We start from the raw sequence: 26127 nt of genomic DNA, 5'->3' as shown, positions 1-26127 counted from the left end.
GCTTTATGGATAATCTAAATTACCCCCTGTACTTTTAACAAACTTTGATTTCATCTTTCCACAAGATGAACAGGTAGCTTTTATCATTTTTCTCCCATTTTTTGTTATAACATAATGGGGGTTTATATTATCCGTAAATCTTCTTTCTTTCAAACAATATATTTTATTTTGTAAACTCATCTATATCATATGTATTTAAATTTAACTTTAAAACTTTTAGTCTGTTTAAAACCTGTGGATTTTAAATTGGCCGGCATTGGTCAGTCTGGACCGAGGGGTCAAAAGGTCAGGGGGTCAGATTGACTCCGCTTCGGTAATTCTAATACTACTATGCACCTTCTCCATTGAAGGGGAATGGGGGTGGGGGAGGGGCATAGGCATAAAAATCTAGACATTGAGATTTGGTCAAATAGGTGAACTGTTTTAATACTGCTCATAGACAAGCTTAAGTTGCAGTCTTCACTCCTCTTTTTTTCATTTCGTACATTCCAATGAAGATAATGAAATTGAAAACAAAACCTCGTAAGGATTAATTTTTACTGAACATATCACTCATTACATATTAACATGATATGTAGCTAGCAAGATCTGCACCAAGTGCCATATAAAAGTGAATTAAGCGTAAGACATTTGTCTACCAGAAAATCAGACAACAAAAATGCATTAAAGTACTTTCCAGAGGTCAAGGTACCATCAACAAGGACAAATGAAATTCTGTATTTTCAGTGACCGTATCATGGTTTTCACACACACACATCTACTTTAAACTAAACAAATATTTCTTTGTTAAAATGGTATACAAAATTCGTTCACAGTACTTATAAAAAATGTTTCATGCATAATACATGTAAAGTGAGCAAATTAAGCAAAATATTTCAAGACAGTAAGATTTCTTGAAACTTTTTAATGATAGTATTCGATTTTCAAAGTCTCTGACTTTCCAAAGTTGATGATGTTCATTAATTATATTTGTTGTATCTGGCACCACCTTTGACCCTGAACTGTGACCCTGACCCTTTGAAACACAATCTTGTTGGACAATTATATCTGCCAAATAAAAGGGCTTCATGCATGTCATATTTACAGTTAGACTAATATCTGACTTGACCTTTGACATGTAAGTGTGACCTTGACCTTTGAGATATGAATCAAGGTTAGTGTGATATTTGTTGTAGTTTTTCTGATAAATATAGAAACACTTCTCAATGAATATTTTAGAGTGAACAATATTTGACAGACTGACTTACTAGACTTACTAATGAACATAGCATTAAACAGTAATTTACCACAAGCAAATAAAGTTCATAACTAAAAGGAAACAGTGCACTTGACTATTATGATGCAGGTAATAAAGTTTGAATCACTCAGCTAAAACTCTTAAGATATATCTAGATCTATGTCAATAATTTTGGTGTTAGCCATACTATATTCTTGAAATTTCTTCTATTTTAGATCAAGTTTTACTGTCTAGATACTGCATATTAAGATATACATATTTTCCATTTACATAACACACTCTACACAAATGTTAATATGTTTTTAATATCAGGCTTCCACTGCTTAATTTCTTCCTGATTATGTGTTTTGTACTGGTAATTTTGGAGCAGAAGTCACCTCAACATACTGAAATGTAGAAGACATCATGTAAGTTTATATATATCCAGATCATGAATTGTTAAAAATTTACATATAAAGTGAAAACCTTAAAAACATAAACAAGAAGGCCTTCACCTGACCTAGTTACCCAAGATAACCTAGCATCTAACTTGGTCTAGATTTTAGGGACAATCATTTTGACCATGATTTATGAAAATCAGGTAGTTCAGTAAGTTTTTCAATGACTGACCAAGTGACACACATTTCTGACCTAAAGTACCCATTTTTGAACTTGACCTAGATTTCATACAGACAAACATTTTGAAAAGATTTATGATGATCAAGTTGAAAAAGTGACCTCTGAAGTATTTATAAATGTTTTCCATGATTTGACCTAATTACCTAGTTTCTCCCATTAGTGACCCAGTTATAAATTTATCTTAGATTTTAACCAGAATAACCTTTCAACTAAGTCTCATAAATATCAAGTAGAAATTGTGGCCTTTGAGTGTTCACAATGACTTTCTATGATTTGACATACTGACCTAGATAATTCAGTTTGGGACTTGACATAGATTTCACATACACAAACATTCTGATAAAGTTTTATGAAGACTAAGCATAAAATGTGGCCTCTAGAGTGTTAAAAACGTTTTTCTGTGATTTGACCTAGTGACCCTGTTACCTTTGGTAACCCAGTTTTCAACCTGACTTAGATTTCAAAGAGAGAAACATTCTGACATATTTTTATGTAGATCTAGTAGTAATTGTTGCCTCTGGGGTGTTATCAATGTTTTCCTATGATTTGACCTAGTTTTAGACATTAAGTAATCAAGTTTTAGACTAATACTACATTTTTTAGACATAGACATTCTGACAAAGATTTATCTTGACAAAGTAGAAAATGTGGCATCTTGAGTTATCAACAACCTCTTTCCAAGACTCTCCCTAGCGACTTAGTTTCTGATAAAAAATGTAACCAAGTTTTAAATTTAATCTAGATTATAGAGAAAAACATTCTGACAAAGTTTCATGAACATTATGTATAAAATGTGGCCTCTGGAATGTTGATAAGTTTTTTTTACATTTGACCAAAAGACCTAGTTTTGATCTCATGTAATCCAGTTTTACATTTGCTCTAGAATTCATGATGACAAACATTCTGAAATTTTTGTATGAAGATCAAACACAAAATGTGGTCTCTAGAGCACTAACAATATTTCCTATTGACTGACTTAGAGGCCTATTTTTTAACCATAGATGACCCAGTAACAAAGGATGGAGGACCAACACAGGGTGATCACAATAGCCTAACCTTGAGCACTCTGCTCAGGTGAGCTAAAACCAGTACTGCTTGTATGTATGTCCCAAAGTATACAAAATTTAAAATTGTAGATATTGTTGCACTAAGTTTTGTGTTTACTTGTATTGTAGACAGCTTTGCTCAAAGTTTTGTGTTAACAATGATAAAAACAAAATATCTAACTTACCCACAGTATAACCTTGAATCAACTGTCAACCAAAATGTTTCTGTCTGTGTGCTAGCATGGTTGTCCACTATGTTCCATCTGAAATATTGATTCTATTAATTACAGAAAAGCACATAAATATTAAGAACCTTAATGGAAATTGTAATTGTGCTTCACAAGGTATATTGTTCCCAAATTTCATATTATGCAAATATGAGCAATTTCTATACAGTGAATATGTAAACACAACATACATGTAATTGGTTGTGTTTTTTTAATATAGTGCAATTGCTTTAAAAACTTAATTGTGGCTGAAGCTTTATATAAACATATTTATTTGACTTATTCAGTAAAATTGAATGTAACTGATCAGATGAGGATTTTCTATATTAAAACTTACATGTTAAAATAAAATATCTCACTAGTGAAAATGAGCATAGCACATCTTTAAATATGTTATCATGGGCCTATATGTATATTACAATCAACCCTTGATTTGACAATGCAACTTAAAATCTTTAGCATGGAGAAACTAAATTACAATTGTCAGTATTGATGCATCATTCTATTCTACTTCCAGTAACTCCACAATTTGTAAAAATGTCAGCCTAAGTATTATGTTTTCATGTTGAAATCCTGGAGACATTTACATTGGCTATTTATAACTGCACTACCACATGAAATAAAAGATAATGATAATCAAGCTTTGTCAAGGAGCTCTCAGAAACAAATTTAACTATTTAGATACTATGTAGACTGAAACTGTACTCAATTAATTAAGTCATTTGTAAACAATTTTTTTGTGAAATGCAACATTTAAAGAATAAAACTCCCAATTTGCATGTTTTACTTCAGCATCTCAAAATTTCCCAAACTGATTGGTATCAAACCTTCACCCCCCCCCCCCCCCCTCCCCCCTTCCAAAAAATAATAAAATAAAAAATCTGTAACAGGTATGTAAAAACATTAGGGAATTAAGAGCAATTATAAATAAACCGAGAACCACTTACATTGCTGTTTTCCCTGAGCACCTCTGATGTGGGTGGAATTTGATTACACTGAACAGCCAACCAGAATGTGAACTTGCACCTTTATATACAATAAAATTATAAAACTTACATTTTGACATTGAAGTTGCAAAATGCATAAACAAATAAACAATTGAATGATCTAAAAATCAAGTATGTATACATTATTAAATGAATCAGTGCAATAAATTTCTTTTAAAACGGCACTTACTATACTTCAATAACTGTTTCAAGGTACTGATAAATCAATGTTAGAAGAAGCTATTACTCAAAATAAAGCTTATGCAGTAAAAAAACTATTATACAAAGTAAAACTTGTTTTGGAATCCTATTCAGCCTGATACCTGGCCTGCTTTGCATTTGCCAGGATTTTTCTGGCTAGAAATCCAACAACTGAATCTTAGATTGTTAGAGCAACAGTCACAGGTTCAAATCTTGAGCCAGACAAATTAACCTCTGTAATTTTATCAACATTACTTCTAATTGTGATTACAGGAATAAAACATCTTTTATAAATTTAATTAAAAAAAAAACTGTACAAAAATAGTTGTTGCTGTAAATCTTGTATTAACAATGAAATACTGTTTAGTTTCTCAATCTTACAGATTAATCTATTCACTAGGTGACCAGAAAGGTAAACATGAAATTCAATGGATGAATAACTTTCATAATTATCATTATGGGTGGGTTAAGTTTATTGACCTTATAAATTTAAAGTATCACTCACTTTTCCAGATTAATCAATAAATCACATGTTACAGTCATTCATTCTGTAAATACCTTACTGTCAGTGCTGATCTGCTACAAGACAAACCATCTTCCATTCCTGCAACGAAGTTGTTACTATAAATGTGCAATGTCAGTAATCAAAAAAGTAATAATTCAATTTTGTCACAATGACATCAACACCAAATATTAATGAAATGGAATTTTAATATGCAGAAAGACATTATATTTTGTACCTTTGCCCGAAAAAGGAATGGGACACTGAAGATTTTGAAACATAGAGAAAAAGTGCAGTCACTATGGGGCTCTAACTCAGGACCCCTTGCTTACAGTGAGACTCTACTTATTGAGCTAACTGCAGCTACTGTATAACATACACAAGTCACAACCAGGAGCTAGGGTTACTTCTGCATATAACACAGTCAAGAAAAGTAAAAATGCAATTTCAATTCATGGCCAATATTCATTCTTGCAACTTGTTTGAAGATATTTTGTTATACAATTATCATTATTCATTAAATCCAATTTGTGAATCTAATATAGTGGTTTTCTGATACTCAAAGCCTATAAATTTTCACATGGCAGCATGTCTTGTAATTCAAGTGAATACAGTTTTAACCCATGACATGTGTTTACCAAAACTAAATGTTACTGAATGTAGAAGTTGATTACAAACTTGTGAGCAAACATTTGTTCCAAATTGCCTAACTTAACAACCAAAAAATAGCCTATTTTCAAAAAAATCTTTATAAAATTATTCATATCCAACAAGAGCCTTCACTCATTTTTTTGCAGTTTCACAAACCAATAATTGATGTCATTTATATCAGTAATGTAATAGAAATTACTTACCACCAACATAAACGTAAATATCAAGTTATTGTCTTTGTTTTTCGTTAAAACATCTGGAAAACACGCAGCGAGTCGACGTCGTCCGCCAATTTTTTCGATTGATGATGCTGCGCGCGCAGCTTTTGTTCCATAGCAACAGAGTTAAGGAGGTAGGTTACCTTCATATTTGTATGTGCACATGTCCAACCGGAAGCTAACGTGACGATTTACGACGGCGTTTACGACAAACTAAATGTGTTTGTATATTCATTCTTCTGAAAACAAATCATGAACTTGTCTTTGATCTGATGCTTTATGGTTTGATAATGCAGAAATAATGAATAAATTTCCGCAGAAACACTTCAAAACAATGTTGCCTTGAAATGACGTCATTGACGTCATGACGTTACGTGTCAGTTACCGCGCAAAATTAATAGCTTTTATCTTGAAAGTACGTAATTCTGTACAATTTCTTTATTTTAACTATTTTCAAATAACCATTATTTGCTGAAATATTTTTTATGAGTCTTTTGCTCTGAATAATAATCAATATTTTGCTTCTTTTATGTAGTTATATTGAAATGTTATGCGGAATGTAAGAAAATGGATGATGGCAACCAATGTTATTTGGAATATAGTTTGGTGAAAGGTTACTTTTTACGGCCATTCTCAAATAAAAAGTCTAGCAGTTTGATTTGTAATACCTATTTTTCAGGTTCCATTGATAATTTGTTACTTACATACTAAAACTAAGATCTAAAATTGTTCAAATTTCAGTAGAAAATTGTGGTTTCTTGAATTGAATTGATGTTACCATGGAAACGAAGCCCGTGACCTATGTATCTAAATGTAAAATTCAAAAGCGTTGACACTGGTCTATTTAGGAAACACAGCTTCGGTTTTTTACTTTCATTTTAACAATATCCATGAGAATAATAGCAGCACGCTGAACGATTTTTTCCATGAAAAATGGCAGACGATGGGTACTACTGTAAGTATTCTAAGCTGTGAAATTTGTTTGAATAAATGCAAATAACACGAAAATGTTTCCTACGTTAGAAATAGTATGCTTTAAAGCAACATCAACTAGAAAGATAATCTTATTCAATATTTTTTAAAGAAATTACGACAAACAGCAAGATATAAGCTATTTTAAACATCTCTGTTGCCATGGTTACTTTAAAATTTAAGAAAAATAGGGTACCATGAAAAGTGCTTGGTATTTTGCTAATAATATTACCCAAATATTTCATGTTGGTCATTAACAGAATGGCACTGAAGCCGTCGAAAACCCCTATTTTTATACATAGTTGTTTAAAAATGAGAGAAAATGCGTTACCATGGAAACACGAGCCCCGCGACATATACATTTTAAGCTTATATTAGAAAGATAATGTGCATACCAGTAAAATTATCAGTTATGCAGATTTCTACGGATATCAATGAAATTAAAATACACTGAAAAGTGTTAAATATCCGTATTTTCCTTCTTCTTTCAATATGAAATACCTTTGGAGCCGGTCATGTTCTTCAAACCTGGATAAAAATTGAACTTGAAGGGACAGAGACAAACGAAATTGAGATTGTAGCAGTTAAAACTTCATATTACACGAAATACAAAAACATGCTGCGGTTCAACTAATTTGAATTTACCCTTGTAACAAGGTATCCTACCTCCTTAAGAAATTTCTTAACGAAAAGATTTTTCTTAGCTAAGTTATTTTCTAAGATGATTTATGAATACGATTTTAAGAAAATTTCTTTACTAAGTCAAAATATTTAAGTTAAGAAATTTCTTAGTGAAATCTAAGAAAGTTTCTAAGATGCTTCGTGAATACGGCCCCTGATGTCGTAATCATATTATAGTGGTAGTGGCAGTGGATGCAGAAATGATAATAAAAATTGAGCCACGTCACGGGAAAATTGGCATTCGGATATTTTCGTGAATTTCCGGAAAGTATGGTGGCTGATTTCTGCCATCTCGTTCTGGCCTGTTGGCGCCCTGCAAACGCGCCTACACGCCAGGATGCCAGGACGACAATTATACGCGCCAAGACGACAAACAAGGCATTTATCGTTCTGGCGGGGGCGCCAACACGCTAAATTGGGAAGTTGTCGTCCTGGCATTCTGGCGTCTTAGCGCGTTTGCAGGGTGCCAACACGCCAGGACGACAATTATATGCACCAATACGACAAAATACATATTTGTCGTTTTGGCGCGTTCACTTGTTGTGTTGGCGTCTTGGCGCCCTGCAAAAGCGCTAAGACGCACTTGTCATCTTGGCGTGTTGGCGTCCCCGCCAACAAGCCAAGACGACAAGTGAACGCACCAAAACGACAAAATCCATATCTATGTCGGTCAAAAGCTATACATAGCTTATGTTTATAATGTTATTTTATCTACCGACAAAAAATAAATATTGACTTGACTTGACATGCCAGAACAAGATGGCAGAAATCAGCCACCATAGGAAAGTGTATATTTAGGCTGACCTGTGCATTTATGCATCTGAATTAGGGTCAGAAAATTTCATATTCAGGTAGAATAAGCCTTCTTTGAAATAACAACGAACGGTGTGGCCGCTGATGCGCAGGCTGATCTGGGCCTACACTTTGTCGCAAAGCCTCGAAGATTCCCGAAGGCCCATTTTCTCATGATGAGGCTCAAATAATTTTATGACGTCGACGACGACGATGCTAACTTGTGAATTTTGATGGTGCTTATGGCAGTCATTTAATGATTTTGCGATGACAACCAGCTGACTGAACATTTGCAGTATAAAATTCAACATGATACATATGTGCTTCTCATGTCAACCCCCATGTTGGACAAACACATTTGTAACACATTTTACCTGTTACGAATGCGATCGCATACGTACGAAATATGTTACAAATTCGATGTGTTACGAATGTGGTCCTACATAGCAGTGTTAATGAACAATATTAAAGCGTATTTTGTGCAATTTTTATAAAATGATGGCTTCGAAAGTGGTTAAACTAATTATTCGCAGTATACCTCTCGATTTTGAATTATTCACCCCGAAGAGTTAAAAGAAAGTAATCTAATAATGACCTGCAACTGTCAGTTCTATGTAAATGTATTTGGATCGCGGTAAAAAAAATGAGAGGAATTCAATTATGGTTCCTTCATTTCCATTATATATAATATAAATATGGGAAAAGGATGTGGAGAAAGATGCTCAAGTCTTTACATTTTAATATTGTCTATAAACATTTAAAAAATCAATAAAAACAAAGAAATAAATAACCGGTTTCACCCGTTCAACGCGGGATCTTCAGATAAATGACGTTGTCTCTAGGCATCGACGTCATGACGTCATTAAAGTCGCTTGCGTGTTAGAAATGACGCCGCTTATGTTTTATACAATTATTTATTAAATTTATTGGCAGGTCTTATGTTAAAGCATTAAGTGATGGTTGAAACAATTTAATAAAGTGGTGTTCTTTGATTCTTCGTAGAGTACTGTTCCCGTCTCTAGATTTGCCATGGAATTCTGTGGAAATCCATGGAAAATATTCCATGGAGTATTCGGACTACCAACTTATATCATTTTTTTATGAAACAAAAATACGAAGAATACAATCCGTAGAGTTCCATGGATTTCAATGGAATGCCACAGAGTTCCGTGGAAATCCATGGGTTTCCATGGAAATCCACGGCTTTCCATGGTACACCACAGATGACCCTGGAAACCAGCGGAAGTCCATGGCAATCCGTGGAGTATTCGGACGGCATGCCATGGCAAATAACTGTGGAAATCCACGGAAATACCATGGAAACTTGTTGGTGACAGAACTGGACTGAAATGAAAATCAGAAACCATTATGCATGTCACATCTTAATTTATAATTTCATAATAGTCAGTAGTATAACAAAACTGCTTATGAATTTAGACATTTCTTCACTAGGTGACAGAAAATAGTACAAGCAATATGGAGCTAAAATGTCACCAGTTTCTATTCAATTCCACTGTCATTGTAGTATATCAATGTTTTCCACTGTTTGTCATAATGCAGTATAGTCGGTATAAGATATGCCATCATTTTCAACTGAATGTAACTATTGGTTGAGAAATTTTCTGTCACTGTTGGCCACCATCAGTTTAAAATACCATGTAGTTTTCATTAACTGCCACAAAGCCATCATTTGCCATCAGTTGCCTCACTGCATTAACCTGTTGAAATAATAAACCAAGAGATATTAAACCAATTAAACCATAAAAGCAGTTTCTTCATTAGTTTTGTCCTTACTTCATAATTTCAAAATTAAATGGTATTCAAAGAAGTGCTTCTTTATCATACAGGCAATACTGCAGATTTTTAAGCAAGTAATAACATTACTTATATTTTCAAGAAAATGTATTTTTCAATTTGATTTCAAATGTAGGTAGAATAAGGTTCCATAAAAAAAGGCATGCAGACAGATATTCAATGTTTTGGGGTAGTGATCAATAGGTTCAACTTATGCATTACTATTATTGTATAAATGGTGACCTAATTGAAATTCTACCAGTTACCTGCACTAACACCAATGTGTGTTGACTGCCAAGTGATAACTTAATTTGATACTTTTTTAATCATTATATAAAATATTGGTCTGGACTTGATATAAGGGAGATAATTATAAAACCTGTCGTGGGTTCTGCTGGAAATTGTAAAGTTGATCCATTCAGTCGTGTTCAGGGAAAATTGTCAGTTGCCCACTTTCAATCAAACATGTGTACATGTATTTATAGTACTATAGTAATTACTTACATGTCTTTGAATTGTTGGATGGCGTCTCCTTTGAACACAATACATTGGGTCACTAAACTGAATTATCTCCATTCATTCATTCGTGCATGCTGTTTATATACTCCTGAAAAACAGATATAGTTTAAAACCTAAATGTCCATAAAAAAATGTTGGTTTATTATTTATTAGGTATGTCAAGGACCTGAAATTAGAACTATACATCATGATGAATATTAAATGGGGCCAAAAATATCTTATCAGCAGCTTTTTCCAGATGTGGCAAATTGAGGGTTACATATTAATCAGCATAAATAACTGCACATTTAACAAAATTTCTAACTTTACCCTTGGATAAGATTATATAAAAAATTTGTTTTTGAATTTTGGCACACATTTCAAACATACAAATTTTGTATCACATACAATTTAAGTGTATAATGTTAACTTTTTATTTTATTTAATTTCATGGAAAGTTTGATATTACATTAACAAAAATATCTTTTTCTAAAATAATCTCCCTGAACATCATAAATATATAATTATGTACTAGTATTCTGTAAGACTCCTCTTAAATGAACACATACATCTGTACATTATAACCAATTTTCATTTACTTGTACATTCCAGTTTATATTAAATGTTAGACATAGATTTTCATAAGTAGGCTCCTTAATAATTAAATGTTGGAGCCAAGGGACCAGACATCAACTTCACTGAAAGATTCTCCCTTTTTTTTTTAAATTTAAAAATCATATTAATATTGAAAACAACTAGGAAGTTGAATATATCAGAATTCAAAAGAAAAAGTAATAGTACCTAAATAACAAATAGCTGCTTAATATATGTATTACTGCTAAATTCTCGAAAAAATGTTAAACACTTTCAATAAAGTGCAAAATCATCGATTAATAATAAGTAAATAATCCATAAACATTTCTTTCTACTAAAAAACATAATTTTCATTACCTTAACATAAATGTGTGCAACACCAATAAACCAGTTCAATAACAGGTTAAAAACACATATTATAATTCTCTGAATTTACTTAGTAAACAGTGGTCAGCTGACTGGTAGCATTGTTTACCCTGTAATACAGCAGTGCCACCTGTGGAGATAACTCTACTGGCTTAAATTTTATTGAACCCATTGAATAATTTAATTTAAAAAGTGTCCAATTTTCCTTTTAGTGAATTAAAAGCATGATAAACTAGAAATTGCAGCTGCTCAATAGAACTTTGCAAAACAAAAGCTGTTAAATAAATGAACAAAAATATATATGAAGCAAAATCATTTGTTGCATAACACAGTGAAAGCTAAGCTGCCTGCTTCAAGTTTGAATCCATTTACTAGTTTTGTTACATTGCTATAGGTACTCTACATTGCTGTTGGAAAATCATGAATAAATTTTATGAACTCACCTGGAGTATTCTTTTAGTTATTGTTAACTTCCAAGCTGCATGTAAATACAGTAAAATAACTCCACTCCATCCTGCTCTCAAACAAAGAACTTCCTGTGTAGATTTGAAATTTTGATATTCTTGGGCAAATGTGTCATTTATAGTCAGCTATTGGAGGATACATCTAGGATGTTAAAAATATTTTTATACCACAGGTTGATTTTATTCCATTTACATACTCATTATTTTTGAAGTTTACCCTGATATTAAACAGAAAAAAGTTCAGGATTACTTTTTGAGGTACATTTACAGCCCCCAGAAGTAGTTCACAGACTTTATTTTCATTGGTTGATCTCTTGTTATGAGTTTCTAAATATAAAGCAGACAAGATCTTATCATGCAGCCTGGGATAATCTCCTGTTGTGAGACAAGCAACAGGTACACTACAGAAGATTAAGAGAACCAATATATTTTATAACTTGATTAATCAAATTAAAAATCCCTTGGCCAGGTAACTTTTAATGAATTTTGGTGTAAAGAATTGTAATATTATATATGTAACTACTGTTAATGCTGTTCTTTTTAGTGTTATTCTAGGAGAAAAAGTCATGATATTTCAATAATTTTTTAAAGATTAGTTCAAAATGAATCTATCTGCAAGGTGAGTTTATATGACAAGTTGCATTACAATAAATGTTTTACAGTAAAACCTGCTTTAGCAGTCACCTCTATCAAGCAGCCAACCTGTCTTTGGCAGCCAGTGTCTCATTTCCCAAAATGGTCATTCATGCTATAAATTACCTGCATGAAGCAGCCATCTGCCATAAGCAGCCACTTTTTCCTACTGCCTTGGCTGGCTTCTTAAGACAGGTTTTACTGTCATTCCATTAGTTGTTTTACCTATCTAATTAAGTTAGTTGTAGTTATTGGTCATAAAACATACTAATCCATTAAAATATTCTATGTTCACAAGAAATACCTCCCAAAGATTCTAAGTCCACAGTTCTCATCAATTTCCATCACAAAAATTTTCTAAGTTATTTTCTATGCTATTTTCCATCCAAAAATTTTACTAAGTCCAACTTTCCATGGCAAAAGCTCCTGTTTCCGTGGAAATTGATCAATATTTCAGCTGTAATCCGTGGAAATCCATGGCAGACTTACTGTTCCATTCAATGTCCATGGAAAATTTCAATATTCCGCAGATTTCCATGCTAATTGCCACGGAACTCCATGGAATTCCATGGCAAAAGCCTTATTACCATGGCAAATCTAGAGACGGGTTATTTTCTGGTGGTCGGTATATAGGGGAAATCTTGTATTTTGTGTTGCAATCTTTAGCGCATTGCGCAATATGTCTGCTAACTGGAATGGGTGCATCTTTATCTTGTTGGATATGCTGGTTATGTAATATAACCCTGTTTCTCAAATTTCCCGTTTCTCCAATATGATCTTTGTTGCACCCGTTACATTTTATTGCATATATAACACTAGTGGCATCGCATGTTCATGAAAATTTTATTTTGAACGACTGTCCATTATAAAATTTGTACTCATTCCCTTCTATTATGTGTGTGCGTAACTACCCTGAATGTGTTATAAATGAGGCATTACAGAAGGCCTCTTCTCTATCAATGCAAGATGCTCTTAAGGTCACAATAAGCTAAATAGTTTTCCCTATATATTCTATATAAAACTGACATTTTTTAAAAAGCTACCAAACATAGCTAGACCCATTTCAGAGAACAAATCCTTACCTCATTTTAAAGAGTTGTGATAAAACTGATATAAAATGAAGAGAAAAGTAGGGGTCATGTATCTTCTAAGAGAGATTTCTCTGGTCACATTTGCTTACTGTAAACTGACATCAAAATCACATTGCTGTGACCTGGAAGTACTGCTCATACTAAATTGAGCTTGACTTCACCAAATACAACCTGCTCTCCCATTTTTCCTACGAAAATGTCAACAATACATCCTCAATGAAATTTAAACAGAAACTAGCTTCAATTTAGACCTCTGTTGCCATGCCAAGTGAAAAATTAGTGTTCAAATACCTGGCAGCCATAGACCAGATGGCTCCCACGCTGGTTCCTTTAGTTTAGTTAGGCCTTAATTCGTGCAGTAACAAAAATACGAATAAAGTCATTCCTTTTGTATGTACCTACAATCCATCTTTGCCTAATATTGGTAAAATAATAAACCAATATTGGAATCTTCTAAAGTATTCTCAACAAGAGAGTGTTAGACAATTATATGACTATAAACCTATATTGTTGCTTACAAAAGACCCAAGAATACTCAAGATGTTTTAGTTCATTCTAGGCTGAGCAAGAAAGACATAAATTGTAGTGTAAGTAAATGTTATAGACGGCGCTGTACACACTGTTTAAATATTAATGAAGATAATTCATTTTCTAGTTCCACCAATTCATCTTGTTATAATGTTAGACATGATCTGTCATGCAGTTCAACTGATGTTATTTACTTAATAACATGTAATAAATGTTTGAAACAGTATGTTGGACAAACGCACCAGCAATGTTCACAAAGAATGAATAGTCATAGATTTGATATCAATCATTATCCAGAAACTACTACTAATGTTTCTGAACATTTTAATTCTCAAGGACATACTATCCAGGATTTCTCTTTTATGCCCATTGATAAATTAACTAATCCTTGAAAAAGGCTTTTAAAAGAGACTTCCTGGATGTATCGTTTGGGCACAGTGTCTCCACAAGGAATGAATTCAAAAATTCTGTATTAATGCCTTTCTGAAATACTTGTTACCGGTATATACGTATATTTTATTACTTGTATGTATTCCATAATCAGTTTTTACTGGTGCCATTCCTTAATCATTGCACTTATACTGCATTTTTTCACCAGTATTTATGTATCATACTATGATCCTGTTTATGATTTTTACGCCAAACTCTTTGTTTAATTTTGACGTTGTCGTCATCGACGTCGTTTGACGTTGATGTCACTTCCTTTGAACCCTGAAGAAGGCTAATGTAGCCGAAACGTTGGTTAAAAATAAAGTGACTTGTTTTAAAAAGTTTTTGTAGTTTTGACTACTTTTAATACTTATATCATACTAATTGAAATTGTCTGACCCTGGGTCGTACTAAATGAAGTAGCTTTAAGCTAATTCTCAACCAGGGTTATACTAATTGGAATATGTCCGACCCTGGGTCATACTAAATCGGCATTTTCGACCCTCGCGGTACGTCGTACGTATATGCATATCCAAATATTTTCTGTCTGTACATTCTGTTTAATTCTGAATTTTTCATGCGCCAAACATTACTACCTCTACGCCGTTTGTCTTTTTAAAGACAATTCTTGTTTTCCATTTTTTTTCACCTTAATCAAACTGCAGACTGATTTTTAGGCAGTGCAAAGAACTATAAAATACATTACGGTACCGTAATCCTAACCTCCGATTCTAGGATTACGGAAGTTCCGTATTCCTAGACAACCCTATGAGGATAGGCTAGGATTACGGAAGTATTTAAGAGGTAACAAATATATGTTAGGACATGCATAAACTGCCTGTTTCATATTTACCTACTAAAGCAATTATTCGAACCACTAGACAAAGTAATGATCAAAAGTTCTTGCAACCGCACTGCCGTGTGAACGTATTATATTAACATTTATTTTTTCCACGCACCATACCAGTTTGGAATGCCTTACCCACCGCTGTTGTATCTGCGCCGGGCCTGGACGCGTTCAAGTCTTCCGTCCAGTCGCTCCACGGACTCTCTGCTTAGGTGGAGAATAAGATAAGATAAGACAACTTTTATTTTTTAAAAGTCGGCAATACATATAACAATACATAGAGGATATCTGTTTGTTTTGAGTGAATATGGAATATATCTCACTGAGAAGTGAGAAATTATTTTATATTTTCACAAGCGCATAACATTAAATAATCAAATTGCCGCCTGACGTCCGATACATTACTCCTCGGGTAAATGAAGTCCAGCATAATATTTATTGTAATATGTCAATGAGCATGTCAGAATGAAAACAATCAAGCCCTTCTTGTGATTTATTGTCTAATTTACCACGGTTCATCGTTCATATGCTTCAGTATTTAACCACTCGGGCTAACGCCCTCGTGGTTCAATTCCTACGCATCTAAACTTTGAACCATGATAAATTAGACGATTAACCACTCGAAGGCCTTGATTATTTGTTAAATGATACATTTTGTAATAACTATTGGGCAAATATACATCAAACTATATTCTAACATTACTCGGTTTGATTTCCAGTTAAACAAAGAAGGAAATCAAGCTCTGTATATTCTGCGATAACAACGGTTGACGCGCGGACCGGTAAGAGAGCATTATGACGTCAGATTGCCACATGACGTTCGGTACATTACTCCTCGGGTAAATGAAGTCCAGCATAATATTTATCATAATATGTCAATGAGCATGTCAGAATGAAAACAATCAATCCTTTCTTGTAATTTATCGTCTAATTTACCACAGTTCATCGTTCAGATGCTTCAGTATTTAACCACTCCGGCTAACGCCCTCGTGGTTCAATTCCTACGCATCGGAACTCTGAACCGTGGTAAATCAGACGATAAACCACTCGAAGGCCTTGATTATTTGTTAAATAACAAAGGGAACAAAACTGAAACACATTTTTTAAGGTCACACATGGACGATCAGACTTTAAAGAATACACATATAACTGATTACAATAGACTGTAATCGTCAAATCATTTGAGCATGAAATATTTTGATTTTGTTCTAGAATAGTAATAACTTTTACAGATTTACCGAGAGCTAAGTAATATTCTATACAGCAATATAATAGATTCCTTTCTCAATAAAGTTCCAAGTATCATAAATCATTAGAAAAGTCTTTTACTCTTTTGATTATCAAAAGCATCCATCAAAGTTCTATTATTCTATTTCACTTCTTTGTGCTTTTTTACTTCCACTAAATTCTGAATTTTATGTACAGCTAATTTATTTGTGAATTCCACTGATGTAAAATCTTCGATGAAAAATCCGTCATCCAGTGATAAGAACACTGTCTCGTATATAAAGCGTGCTTAGTTTATTGGTCAGCGGGCACATCGTCTGCTCGAGTTACTACTCTAATCCTCTGCATTCAAAGAAAGCGCACAGCGAAGCGTGGTAATTTCAGTTGTTCTATGTGCTGCCATTTGAGAACTACACTGACGAGATAAAGAAACGCCTCATTCAAACTCGGTATACAATTTTTCGTTAACCGTGATTCAAAATTAGAAAAGAACAATTCCATTCGCAAATTAGATGCTTTACAAGAATTTATGGTCAATAAGAAATCATTTCATTGTCGTATTATGCTTAAATATTGAATTTTAATAGCCCGGTCGGAGAAATTGCATTAGAAAAATCAGTAGCGCGTGTGGCCACCTCTGCTAGCAACCACAGCAGCAAGGCGACGCCTCATAGAGCCGCACCAGTTGCGTAACAGATACCGTGGGATTCTGGCCCACTCCTGGTGCAGCGCTGCTACCAGTTCCCGGACGTTTGCTGGCTGGGGTTGACGTTGGCGTAACCGCCGTCCGAGATAATCCCACGCGTGTTCAATCGGATTGCAGTCCGGTGAACACGCCGGCCAAGGTAAAACATTAATGTTTCTAGCCTGTAGAAAGTCCCTGGTGACGCGTGCAACGTGAGGTCGCGCGTTGTCGTGCTGATAGACTAATCCTTGACGTTGACGGAATAAAGGGACAACTACATGACGTAATATCTGGTCGATGTAACGCCTGGCTGTGAGATTACCTTGGCAAACGACGAGTTGGGACTTAAACCTATGGTTGATTGCTGCCCACACCATTACTCCACCTCCACCGTAACGATTGTGCTCCAAAACGCAATTGTTTGCGTAGCGTTCATGGCGTCGTCTATAGACACGGATACGTCCGTCGGCGTTCCACAAGTTGAAACGCGACTCGTCACTGAACACTACGTTCTGCCAACGCTGGCCGCGATGGTTGCGGGCCCAAATAAGACGTTGTTGACGGTGGCGTAACGTTAGAATTAGACCGCGGTAGGGCCTACGACAGGTAATTCCGCGTTCTCTGAGTCGATTTCTCACTGTATGTCGACTAATTGGACGTCCACGGTTACCTACAAGTATACGTGACGTAGATTGCGCCGTCACAAATCTGTCACGTAAATGACGTTGACGTAAATAATTATCCTGTCGTATTGACGTTACACGCGGTCTACCTGAACGTGGTCTATCGATAGACGTTCCCGTGTCTCTAACACGTCGAATAAGACGCACAATTGTCGAACGAGAGACGTTAAAACGTCTAGCAACTTGTTCCTGCGTTCGCCCACATTCAAGCATAGCCAAAACCTGAGCCCTCTCTTCAGAATTCAGCCTCGGCATTACGAAAACTAATGTTTTTTTCAGAGAATAGCTGAAAATATGGTTGTGTGTCGTATTACACATGTACATGTGCAAAAATCGTTCAATCAAACCACATGGTTTACATGCACGGACTGCACGAGGAAATCATGACCAGGTACATGAAGTGAACAAATGGCTGAATGAAATCGCGCGAGTTTTTGTTCACTGTGTTTGTCGGTCAGAGTACATGTAGATTTACTACATTTCACAACAATTAAAAGCGTTAGGAAAAAAATAACGCCAAATTTCAATGAGGCGTTTCTTTATCTCGTCAGTATACTTTCTTTCGGCGGAATGGTAGTTATCAAAAAATCGATTAAGCCGAAATTCGTGTATGTATTATTGTGGTTCCACTGGACGGAATTGTCTTCGACAATCCGTCCAAAAACCGATCCATTAATTGATAAAAACACTCAGACTTTTACAAGAAATATCTTTAAAAATGATGGTCGGCGAATTGTAATAAGGAAAGCTAGAAGTTTATGAATTTTCATCTAACATTTTTCAAATTGCAAAACTAAACACCGCACTTTTAACAATTTAAATGGTTCTCTTTTAATTTTTCGCAAAGGTTTCTGAGGTTGCAATTTTGTTTCGTTTATCCTTAGACGAATAATTACAGCAGTGGTTTGATGAAGATTCATGAAGCGGTTCATGAGAAGAGGTCATTAAACGTGTTTATATTTTTAGCTAAATTGGTCCCTATCCCCATTTGTAACAAAGTAGCAGGAGACCGTACGATATTGTTACACATCGAGTTTGATAAAAATCCATTACATTTTAGTGGTTAATGCGAAGAAAGGCATATCTACTTTTAGCTATAGTGGTCCCTAATAGGGCCCAAGTTCCTATATAAATAAATTTGGAAGAGGACCTTATAATGATGCTCCAGACCAAGTATGACAAAGATCCACCAAGCTGTTGATGAGACGCTGTATAAAGGCATTTCTAGTTTTAGCTCTAGCAGCCCCTAAATGGGGTCAAATGTCCTAGCTGAACAAAGTTGGCTGCGGGCCAAATAAAGATGCTACAAATCAAGTTTGATTAGAATACATGAGAAAAAATCAATTAAAGGAATTTTTTATTTATTATTTTTGTTTATTTCTAAAATAGGCCAACTGATCCCGCTTTAACAAATGCATATTCGCTATTCATGAATCTTTCAACAATGACGTCACACCTATAAAAAAGTGAAGGTCAAGCAAAACATACAATTGTAATTATTTCAATATTTCTGTTTCATAAGCAAAGTTTGACCGTAGTCATATCACATAGATAAACTGTATGCAGCTTACCTTCATTTCAGTGTAATGAGATTCAGTCATTATATAGCATATATATAATAAAACAGATTTCAACTGAGTTCAATATTTGCATACCATACTAAAGAAAAATATTCATATAGGCCCTATCATAAATCAGTTAAATAATTTATAACAAATATATCAAAGCAAAAAAGTACTCATTTTAATATGCAATCTGAATAAGTCACAAAAGCAAGAAACCTTTTCATATACAGACGACAATTTTAAAAAGGAAAATCTTTTAAAAAGCACTTCTCTACATAAAAGACTCTTATTACAACCTTATTCATGTGAGACATTGTACTGTATTGAGAAATGAGTAACTCAATGAAACTATTCTACAAGTTTATTTACTAAGGCACTACAAGTGGTCATATTGCATGCATGTATTCAACTAACTTATAATGGTATCAGAGAGACATCCTTCTGCTAGGGAGCTAGTGGGAGGAGCTGCTATCACTTGATTGACATTGTATTTAACAACACTACAATTCCTCCCGGCCAAGATTTGAAATTAGCCAGAATAAAAGAATGTTTATACTAATCAAATTCTCCAACAGCAGTGTCATTGTTTCCAAACATTAACCGAGATTACAAGTGTTTGTCTTCACGAGTGTCTGTCCAGATAACGAGAGTTTTATTTGTAGCAATGATATGCCCCTAATTGCTTTATCATCTTATCTCAACGTTAATGTTCAATGGCTGATTTAAAGATTGGTTCCGATAGCAAGTACTGTCTACACGTGTTCATAAATTACTTTAATGTTTCTAAGATTGTGAATGAGACTGGCATTTCATTCAATTAAATAAATTATATGCCCAATGATACAAAATGAATTTGCAATGAAGGTCAGATATATTATTCTAAAACAATAATGTAAATCCAGTAACAAAACAGTGTAAGCATATGAATGGCATGTATTATTTCAATGCACCTGTTGCATGTATAATTCATGGCGAATTACATTTTATTGTTAAATCCTTTTACATCCCTTTGGATATTTTTTTCACAACGTTACATATTTAAATGGTAGATTATTGATTAGCACTTTTAAATTCCAATTTCGAATACAGCTCTGCTTTGAAGTATAGCGGATTATTATGCCGCTATTTATTACTTTGACACACATAATCTTTTAAGTAATCCGGTGTTTTTTCTGTCTTTGTGTTCGTGGTGATACGGCATCGCCAGAGTCGTTGCCTTGGTGTGATGGGGTTTCGTGCCTGGTTTTCTTCTCGAATTGTGATGATACGGTCGTATCATGGTTGGCGTTGGTTTTCTCGTTGTTTGGCTCATTTTTCGACGTTCCGACACGTTTAAAGAATGAAGAGTTTCGAGTTATTTGTTTGTCCTCGCGTTCGGCGGTTACCATTGACCCTTCTGTCTTGATTACCTCATAGGGTATTGGATCGTATGGGGTCGAAAATTTGTTGTGTTTGTCTTGTTTTACCAACACACTGTCACCAATTTTAATTTCAGTTTTTCTCGCGTTTCTCCGTGTATCAGCATAGTCTTTCATTTTCTGCTTTGATTTTCTGTCATTTTCTCTTGCGTTTTTGTGTTTTTTCGATTTCTTTTGCCTTTGTAAGAATGGAATTTTAATGTTTATGGGTCTTCCATAAAATAGGTCAGAGGGTGTTTCGGATGTCGTTCCGTGCGGTGTCGATCTGTAATTTCTCAGAAAAGCATACATGTCTTTTTTTCCAATCAGAATGATGGACATGGGAAGCTCTGATTGTTTTGCCTATTGTTTTCATGAAGCGTTCACATTCAGCATTTGCCTGCGGCCACAGCGGAGTTATTTTCTTGTGTTTGAAACCCAAATGCTTAGCAAAATCTTTGAACTGGTGTGAATTCATGGGACTTCCGTTGTCCGACTTTAACACTTCTGGAATCCCTGCTTCTGAGAAAATTTTGTCTAGCACAGGAATCACCGTGTTGCCTGTGATTGAATTAAGTACTTCAACGAACGGGAAACGTGAGTATTCATCTATTAGCACGAGTAAATACTTTCCATCTGGAAATGGTCCACAAAAGTCCAAGCTAACTACCTGAAACGCATATTTTGGCATTTCACTCATTTGCAGCGGTTCTTGAGTCTTTTTATTTGTTGCTGCTAGACACGGAATGCAACTTTTGCATTTTGCTTCTACTAATTGATCCATGCCTGGGAAATACACTTTCTCTCTTAATAATTGTTTGGTTTTAACAATTCCCTGATGACCCTCATGAGCTAATGATATCACTTTATCTTGTAATTGCCTAGGGATAACAATCCTGGACTCATGCAGCAGAATTTCACCATTTTGAAGATTTACTACCGACAGCTCGTTTTTGCAGCGTGACAGGGTATCAATTATTTTGTTTTTTCTTGGGTTATTCCAGTTTCCAGATTTGACATATTTAATGACCATTTGGAGGTCAACGTCCTGGGATGTTGCTTGAATTATTTCATTCATGTTCATGGCTACAGGGACATCATGATATGCCAGGAAATTAACATATTCCTCTGCCACACTTGTTTGTTTGTGTTTTCCTGTGTCTGGGTGTCTGCTCAAGAAATCCGACATGTTTGAATCTCCACTTTTATGTATGACGTTAAAGTCGTATGATAATAGTCGCATTCTCCAGCGTTCAAGTCTTGCTGATCCAATTTTTGACTTTGGATTACTGTAGATATTTTCAATGAATTTCGCATCAGTGATCACAGTGAACTTATGTCCATATAAGTATGTATGCCAATGTACTACACTCCAAACTAGTGCCAAATTCTCTCTTTCTTGCTGAGAATATGAATTTCTTTCAACGTCTGTCAATGACCTGCTTGCATATAGCATACAACTTTTCCTTCTTGTAGCATTATTGCGGCTACTCCAACGGGACTTGCATCTGTGATGATCTGTGTTTCCTTATTAGGATCAAAGTAGGTCATGACAGTATCACTGCTGAGAATCGATTTCAGCTTAAGGAATGCTTCTTCTTGTTCATTTTGCCATGTCCATTTTGCGTTTTTCTTTATCAGGCGTCTTAGAGGCTCTGCAATTGTGCTGTAATTTTGAATGAAGCGCGACACATAATTTGTCATAGCTAAATAGCTTCTCACCTCTGGCACATTCTTGGGTGGTGGTGTATTCTTGATGGTTTCGACCTTCTTTGGGTCTGCCGACATGCCGTCTTCACCAAATACATATCCAAAGAACTCTAATTTGTTCTGGTTGAATTCACATTTCTTTTTATTTAGCGTAATGTTCATTTGTTGTAGTCGCTTTAAGACTGCTTCAAGCCTTCTGTCATGCTCTGTTTGGTTTCTAGCATATACGATTATGTCATCCGAAATATTTTTCACACCATCTAATCCCTCTAGAGTTGTACTTAAAGCGTTTTGAAAAATTTCCGCAGCGCTATTTATTCCAAAGCTTAGGCGTTTGTATCTTCTCAGTCCAATATGTGTGGTGAATGTCGTAATGTTTCGTGATTGTTCTGATAGTTCCAGCTGGTGATATCCCTGATTCAAGTCTAATTTAGAGAACACTTTAGCACCGCTTAAGTCCACGATCATATCATCAATAGTAGGAATTATATGTCTTGTGCGTTTTATTGCTTGATTAGGCAATCTCATGTCAACACAAATCCTTATTTGGTTTGTTTTGCTTTTGGGCTTCGGAGCCACCACTATCGGTGATACCCAATCTGTCGGACCATCTACTTTCTCAATGATGTCTAACTTTTCAAGCCTTTGGAGCTCATCTTCAACTTGTTTTCTCAGGTGAAAAGGTATGCGTCTGTGCGGCTGGGTGACAGGTTGAACATTTTTGTCAACATACAACTTTACTTCAGTGTCTTTCATTTTTCCAATACCCTTGAAGACAGATCCATATTTATCGCAAAGTTCATCGACCTTATTCTGTGTTATGACACTTATTTCAGGAATAACCTGGAGATCAACAGATGTCAAATAAGATAACAAGTTGCCACTTTTACCTTTTGCCACATATACTGGAGCTGTTGTGATCTTGTGTTTGGTTTCAATTGTCGCTGGAACTTTCCTAATAAGTCCACTTTATTAGCACCATAAGCATATACTTTCGTGTCTACCTTACTGAGAGTCACTTTGTTTTTTAGCTTGCTGTATGTCCTTTCATCAATTACATTTATAGACGACCCTGTGTCTATCAATGCCTTGACAGACTGACCGTTTATTTGGATCGCCAAATTAGGGCTTGATGACTGCAACGAATTCACTGATAATCCAAATATGCTATTTTCATTTTCACTTTCGCTTCTAGTTTCACTTTCAGTTTCGCTTTGAGAGCTTTCATCATCCATTCTGTTTACGTTTTTCCTACGATTTCTCAGCTTGGACCTGCACACTTTTTCAAAATGACCTTTCTTTTTGCAGTATGTGCACGTCTTTCCGTCCGCCGGACATTTTCCTGATTGATGTGGGTATTCTTATCCACAATATTTGCATGTTGCCTTCTTTCTGGTCGGATAAGAGTTGTGTTTTGTTGATGCTGACTTGTGTTTCGATTTCATGACATTCACTGCATCTTTCTTTGAATTGTTCTCAATTTCGGACGCTTGTAGATCCGATAGTTCCAGGGCACGTGCTTCCTTTATCAAATTGTCCAACGTCAGATCATCTCGTAAAGCCTTTCTACGTAACAGTGTGGAGGTACAACCTTGAATGATTTGTGATTTGATTTCTTTGTCCGTGTTAGGAAATTCGCAATTTCTGCTTAATGCCTCAATCGCGTGTGAAAACTGTCTATGTTTTCGCTCGAGTCCTGCTTTGCCTGTCGAAATTGAAGATTTCATACTCCGTGCACTTTTTTGGTGCGAAATATTCAGTCAGTTTTGTTTTTGCGGTTTCATAATCGTCCCCGGTGTCTTGCAATGTATCAAATATGTCGTTGACGTCTTCCCCTGCATAGTGAAGAAATAATGCACGTTGTCGCGTTTTGTCTTTGATATTCATTCCAATCATAAGATTTTCAAAACGGTTTGTCCATTTTTTCCACCTTGTGTCTATGCCAGGCTCGTTTACACTAAATGCGGGAAAAACTGGTAATCCTTGTGCCATATTTATTGTCTAAATATTTAGCGTTATTGATAAATGACAGTTATTGTAACAAAGATGTCCAAAAAAGTGTTCTAAACTCTTACGTTCCTTCTTATATGTGTAAACATAAATTCCAGCGTTTGAAAGTACACATTTTATTGCAATTTATTGTAAGTCAACTTTTTTATCCTCGTCGCCATTGTACTGTATTGAGAAATGAGTAACTCAATGAAACTATTCTACAAGTTTATTTACTAAGGCACTACAAGTGGTCATATTGCATGCATGTATTCAACTAACTTATAATGGTATCAGAGAGACATCCTTCTGCTAGGGAGCTAGTGGGAGGAGCTGCTATCACTTGATTGACATTGTATTTAACAACACTACAGCGCAGACCGTATTCAGCTCTTTCTTTAACTTGATATAGGTTGGTATTTGAACAGGTTTTTATCTTATTTATTAAACTTACTTATCATTTTGAGATATATCAATATTCTTGCTAAATATACTGAGCCAAAGTTAGCTTTAAAACTGTGAGCAGCGTCGTTTAGGATGAACGCTTTGTCTACATTTCACTCAGCGTAGCACAATCAACAGAGTGAAAGAAATTGACACTCTCGTCCAATCAGACAGAGTGTTGCATAAATCTTCCATTTTGATAAATTATCTATAGGTTATAACACACTAAATAGTTTTTGTTCTATATTCTATATAAAATTGACCTATTTCCAATGGCCGCAGCACACACCAGGACCCATTTTGAATATCTGTAACCTACATTTTCTTGAAGAATATTGATAGTACTACAGAAAAATCAGAAGAAAAGTAGGGGTCATGTTTGATGCAAGAAAAATAATTTCAGTCAAACACACAAACTGCAAAATCAGCTAAAAAATGAGACCCCAAATTATACTAGTGGTGTATGATCTAAGTTTCTATGAAAAATTTTGTCATGTTGTTATTTCATTATGAAAATGCTACCTACATGTCAGTCATAGATCTGTCATGATATTTTAGCAAAAAAAATTGCAAAGAAAATAAGGAAAATAGCTCTACAGAGCAAAAAAACTGAGGACTATTTGTGTCCGCCATAATGCGAGTACCATTTTTTTTCGCGCCATTTTTCTATTTAGTGTCTGTATGTCTATAATGCGTTATGAAGTAGTTTGATTTGCAAACTGAAGTCACGTGGCATAAGTAACGAAAACGAATTTAGACGGCGTCGCCGAATAATCGGGCAATGTTGTAACTGCAAGAACTTGGATAATGTTTCAAGTTTATTGGCAAAATTAATCAGCAAAAACAATATGCCTTCGGTCATTTACAAATAACAAGCAAGAAATGTGGCAAGTACAATAAGCACAGCAATATATTACACAGAGAAAATATACATGAATAGTTCAGTTTAAGAAACAGTCATTACTTCCAGACTTCAAAAGATATTTAAGAAATAATATATCTCATCGGTGATTTGTCGCTGAATAAATCACTGTTTGGAGTTCAGATGCGAA

The 26127-nt window shown here is 34.8% G+C and overlaps 1 protein-coding gene and 2 long non-coding RNA genes across 5 annotated transcripts; all 3 read right to left on the bottom strand.

Moving 5' to 3' along the window:
• Window positions 1-427: 427 nt before the first annotated feature.
• On the bottom strand, window positions 428-8965 carry LOC123559611 (uncharacterized). 2 transcript variants are annotated; one of them, XR_006687960.2, is made up of 5 exons: window positions 8923-8965; window positions 4821-4919; window positions 4076-4154; window positions 3087-3164; window positions 428-1623 (listed from the first exon to the last, which is right to left on the bottom strand). It is a non-coding gene; the product is annotated as an uncharacterized LOC123559611 (long non-coding RNA). The 2 variants fall into 2 exon arrangements; XR_006687962.2 differs by lacking the exon at window positions 8923-8965 and adding an exon at window positions 5672-5768.
• Window positions 8966-9147: 182 nt separating this feature from the next.
• On the bottom strand, window positions 9148-12195 carry LOC123559623 (uncharacterized). 2 transcript variants are annotated; one of them, XR_006687965.2, is made up of 3 exons: window positions 11827-12195; window positions 10430-10532; window positions 9148-9849 (listed from the first exon to the last, which is right to left on the bottom strand). It is a non-coding gene; the product is annotated as an uncharacterized LOC123559623 (long non-coding RNA). The 2 variants fall into 2 exon arrangements; XR_006687967.2 differs by lacking the exon at window positions 11827-12195 and adding an exon at window positions 11375-11775.
• An 8984-nt stretch (window positions 12196-21179) lies between these two features.
• On the bottom strand, window positions 21180-22175 carry LOC123559264 (uncharacterized protein K02A2.6-like). Its single transcript, XM_045351064.2, has one exon. It carries the CDS (start codon window positions 22173-22175, stop codon window positions 21180-21182), a length of 996 nt encoding a protein of 331 aa, XP_045206999.2.
• Between the last annotated feature and the right edge of the window lie 3952 nt (window positions 22176-26127).

This window comes from Mercenaria mercenaria, unplaced genomic scaffold (assembly GCF_021730395.1).
Source record: "Mercenaria mercenaria strain notata unplaced genomic scaffold, MADL_Memer_1 contig_2835, whole genome shotgun sequence".
Taxonomy (NCBI): domain Eukaryota; kingdom Metazoa; phylum Mollusca; class Bivalvia; order Venerida; family Veneridae; genus Mercenaria; species Mercenaria mercenaria.
The sequence above is the reverse complement of the archived record's forward strand: the minus strand, read 5'-3'. Positions and strand labels throughout refer to the sequence as shown.

What these genes read in the sequence shown, in the direction of transcription:
- LOC123559264 (XM_045351064.2), bottom strand. Translation starts at nt 22,175, where the DNA reads ATGCGACTATTATCATACGACTTTAACGTCATACATAAAAGTGGAGAT.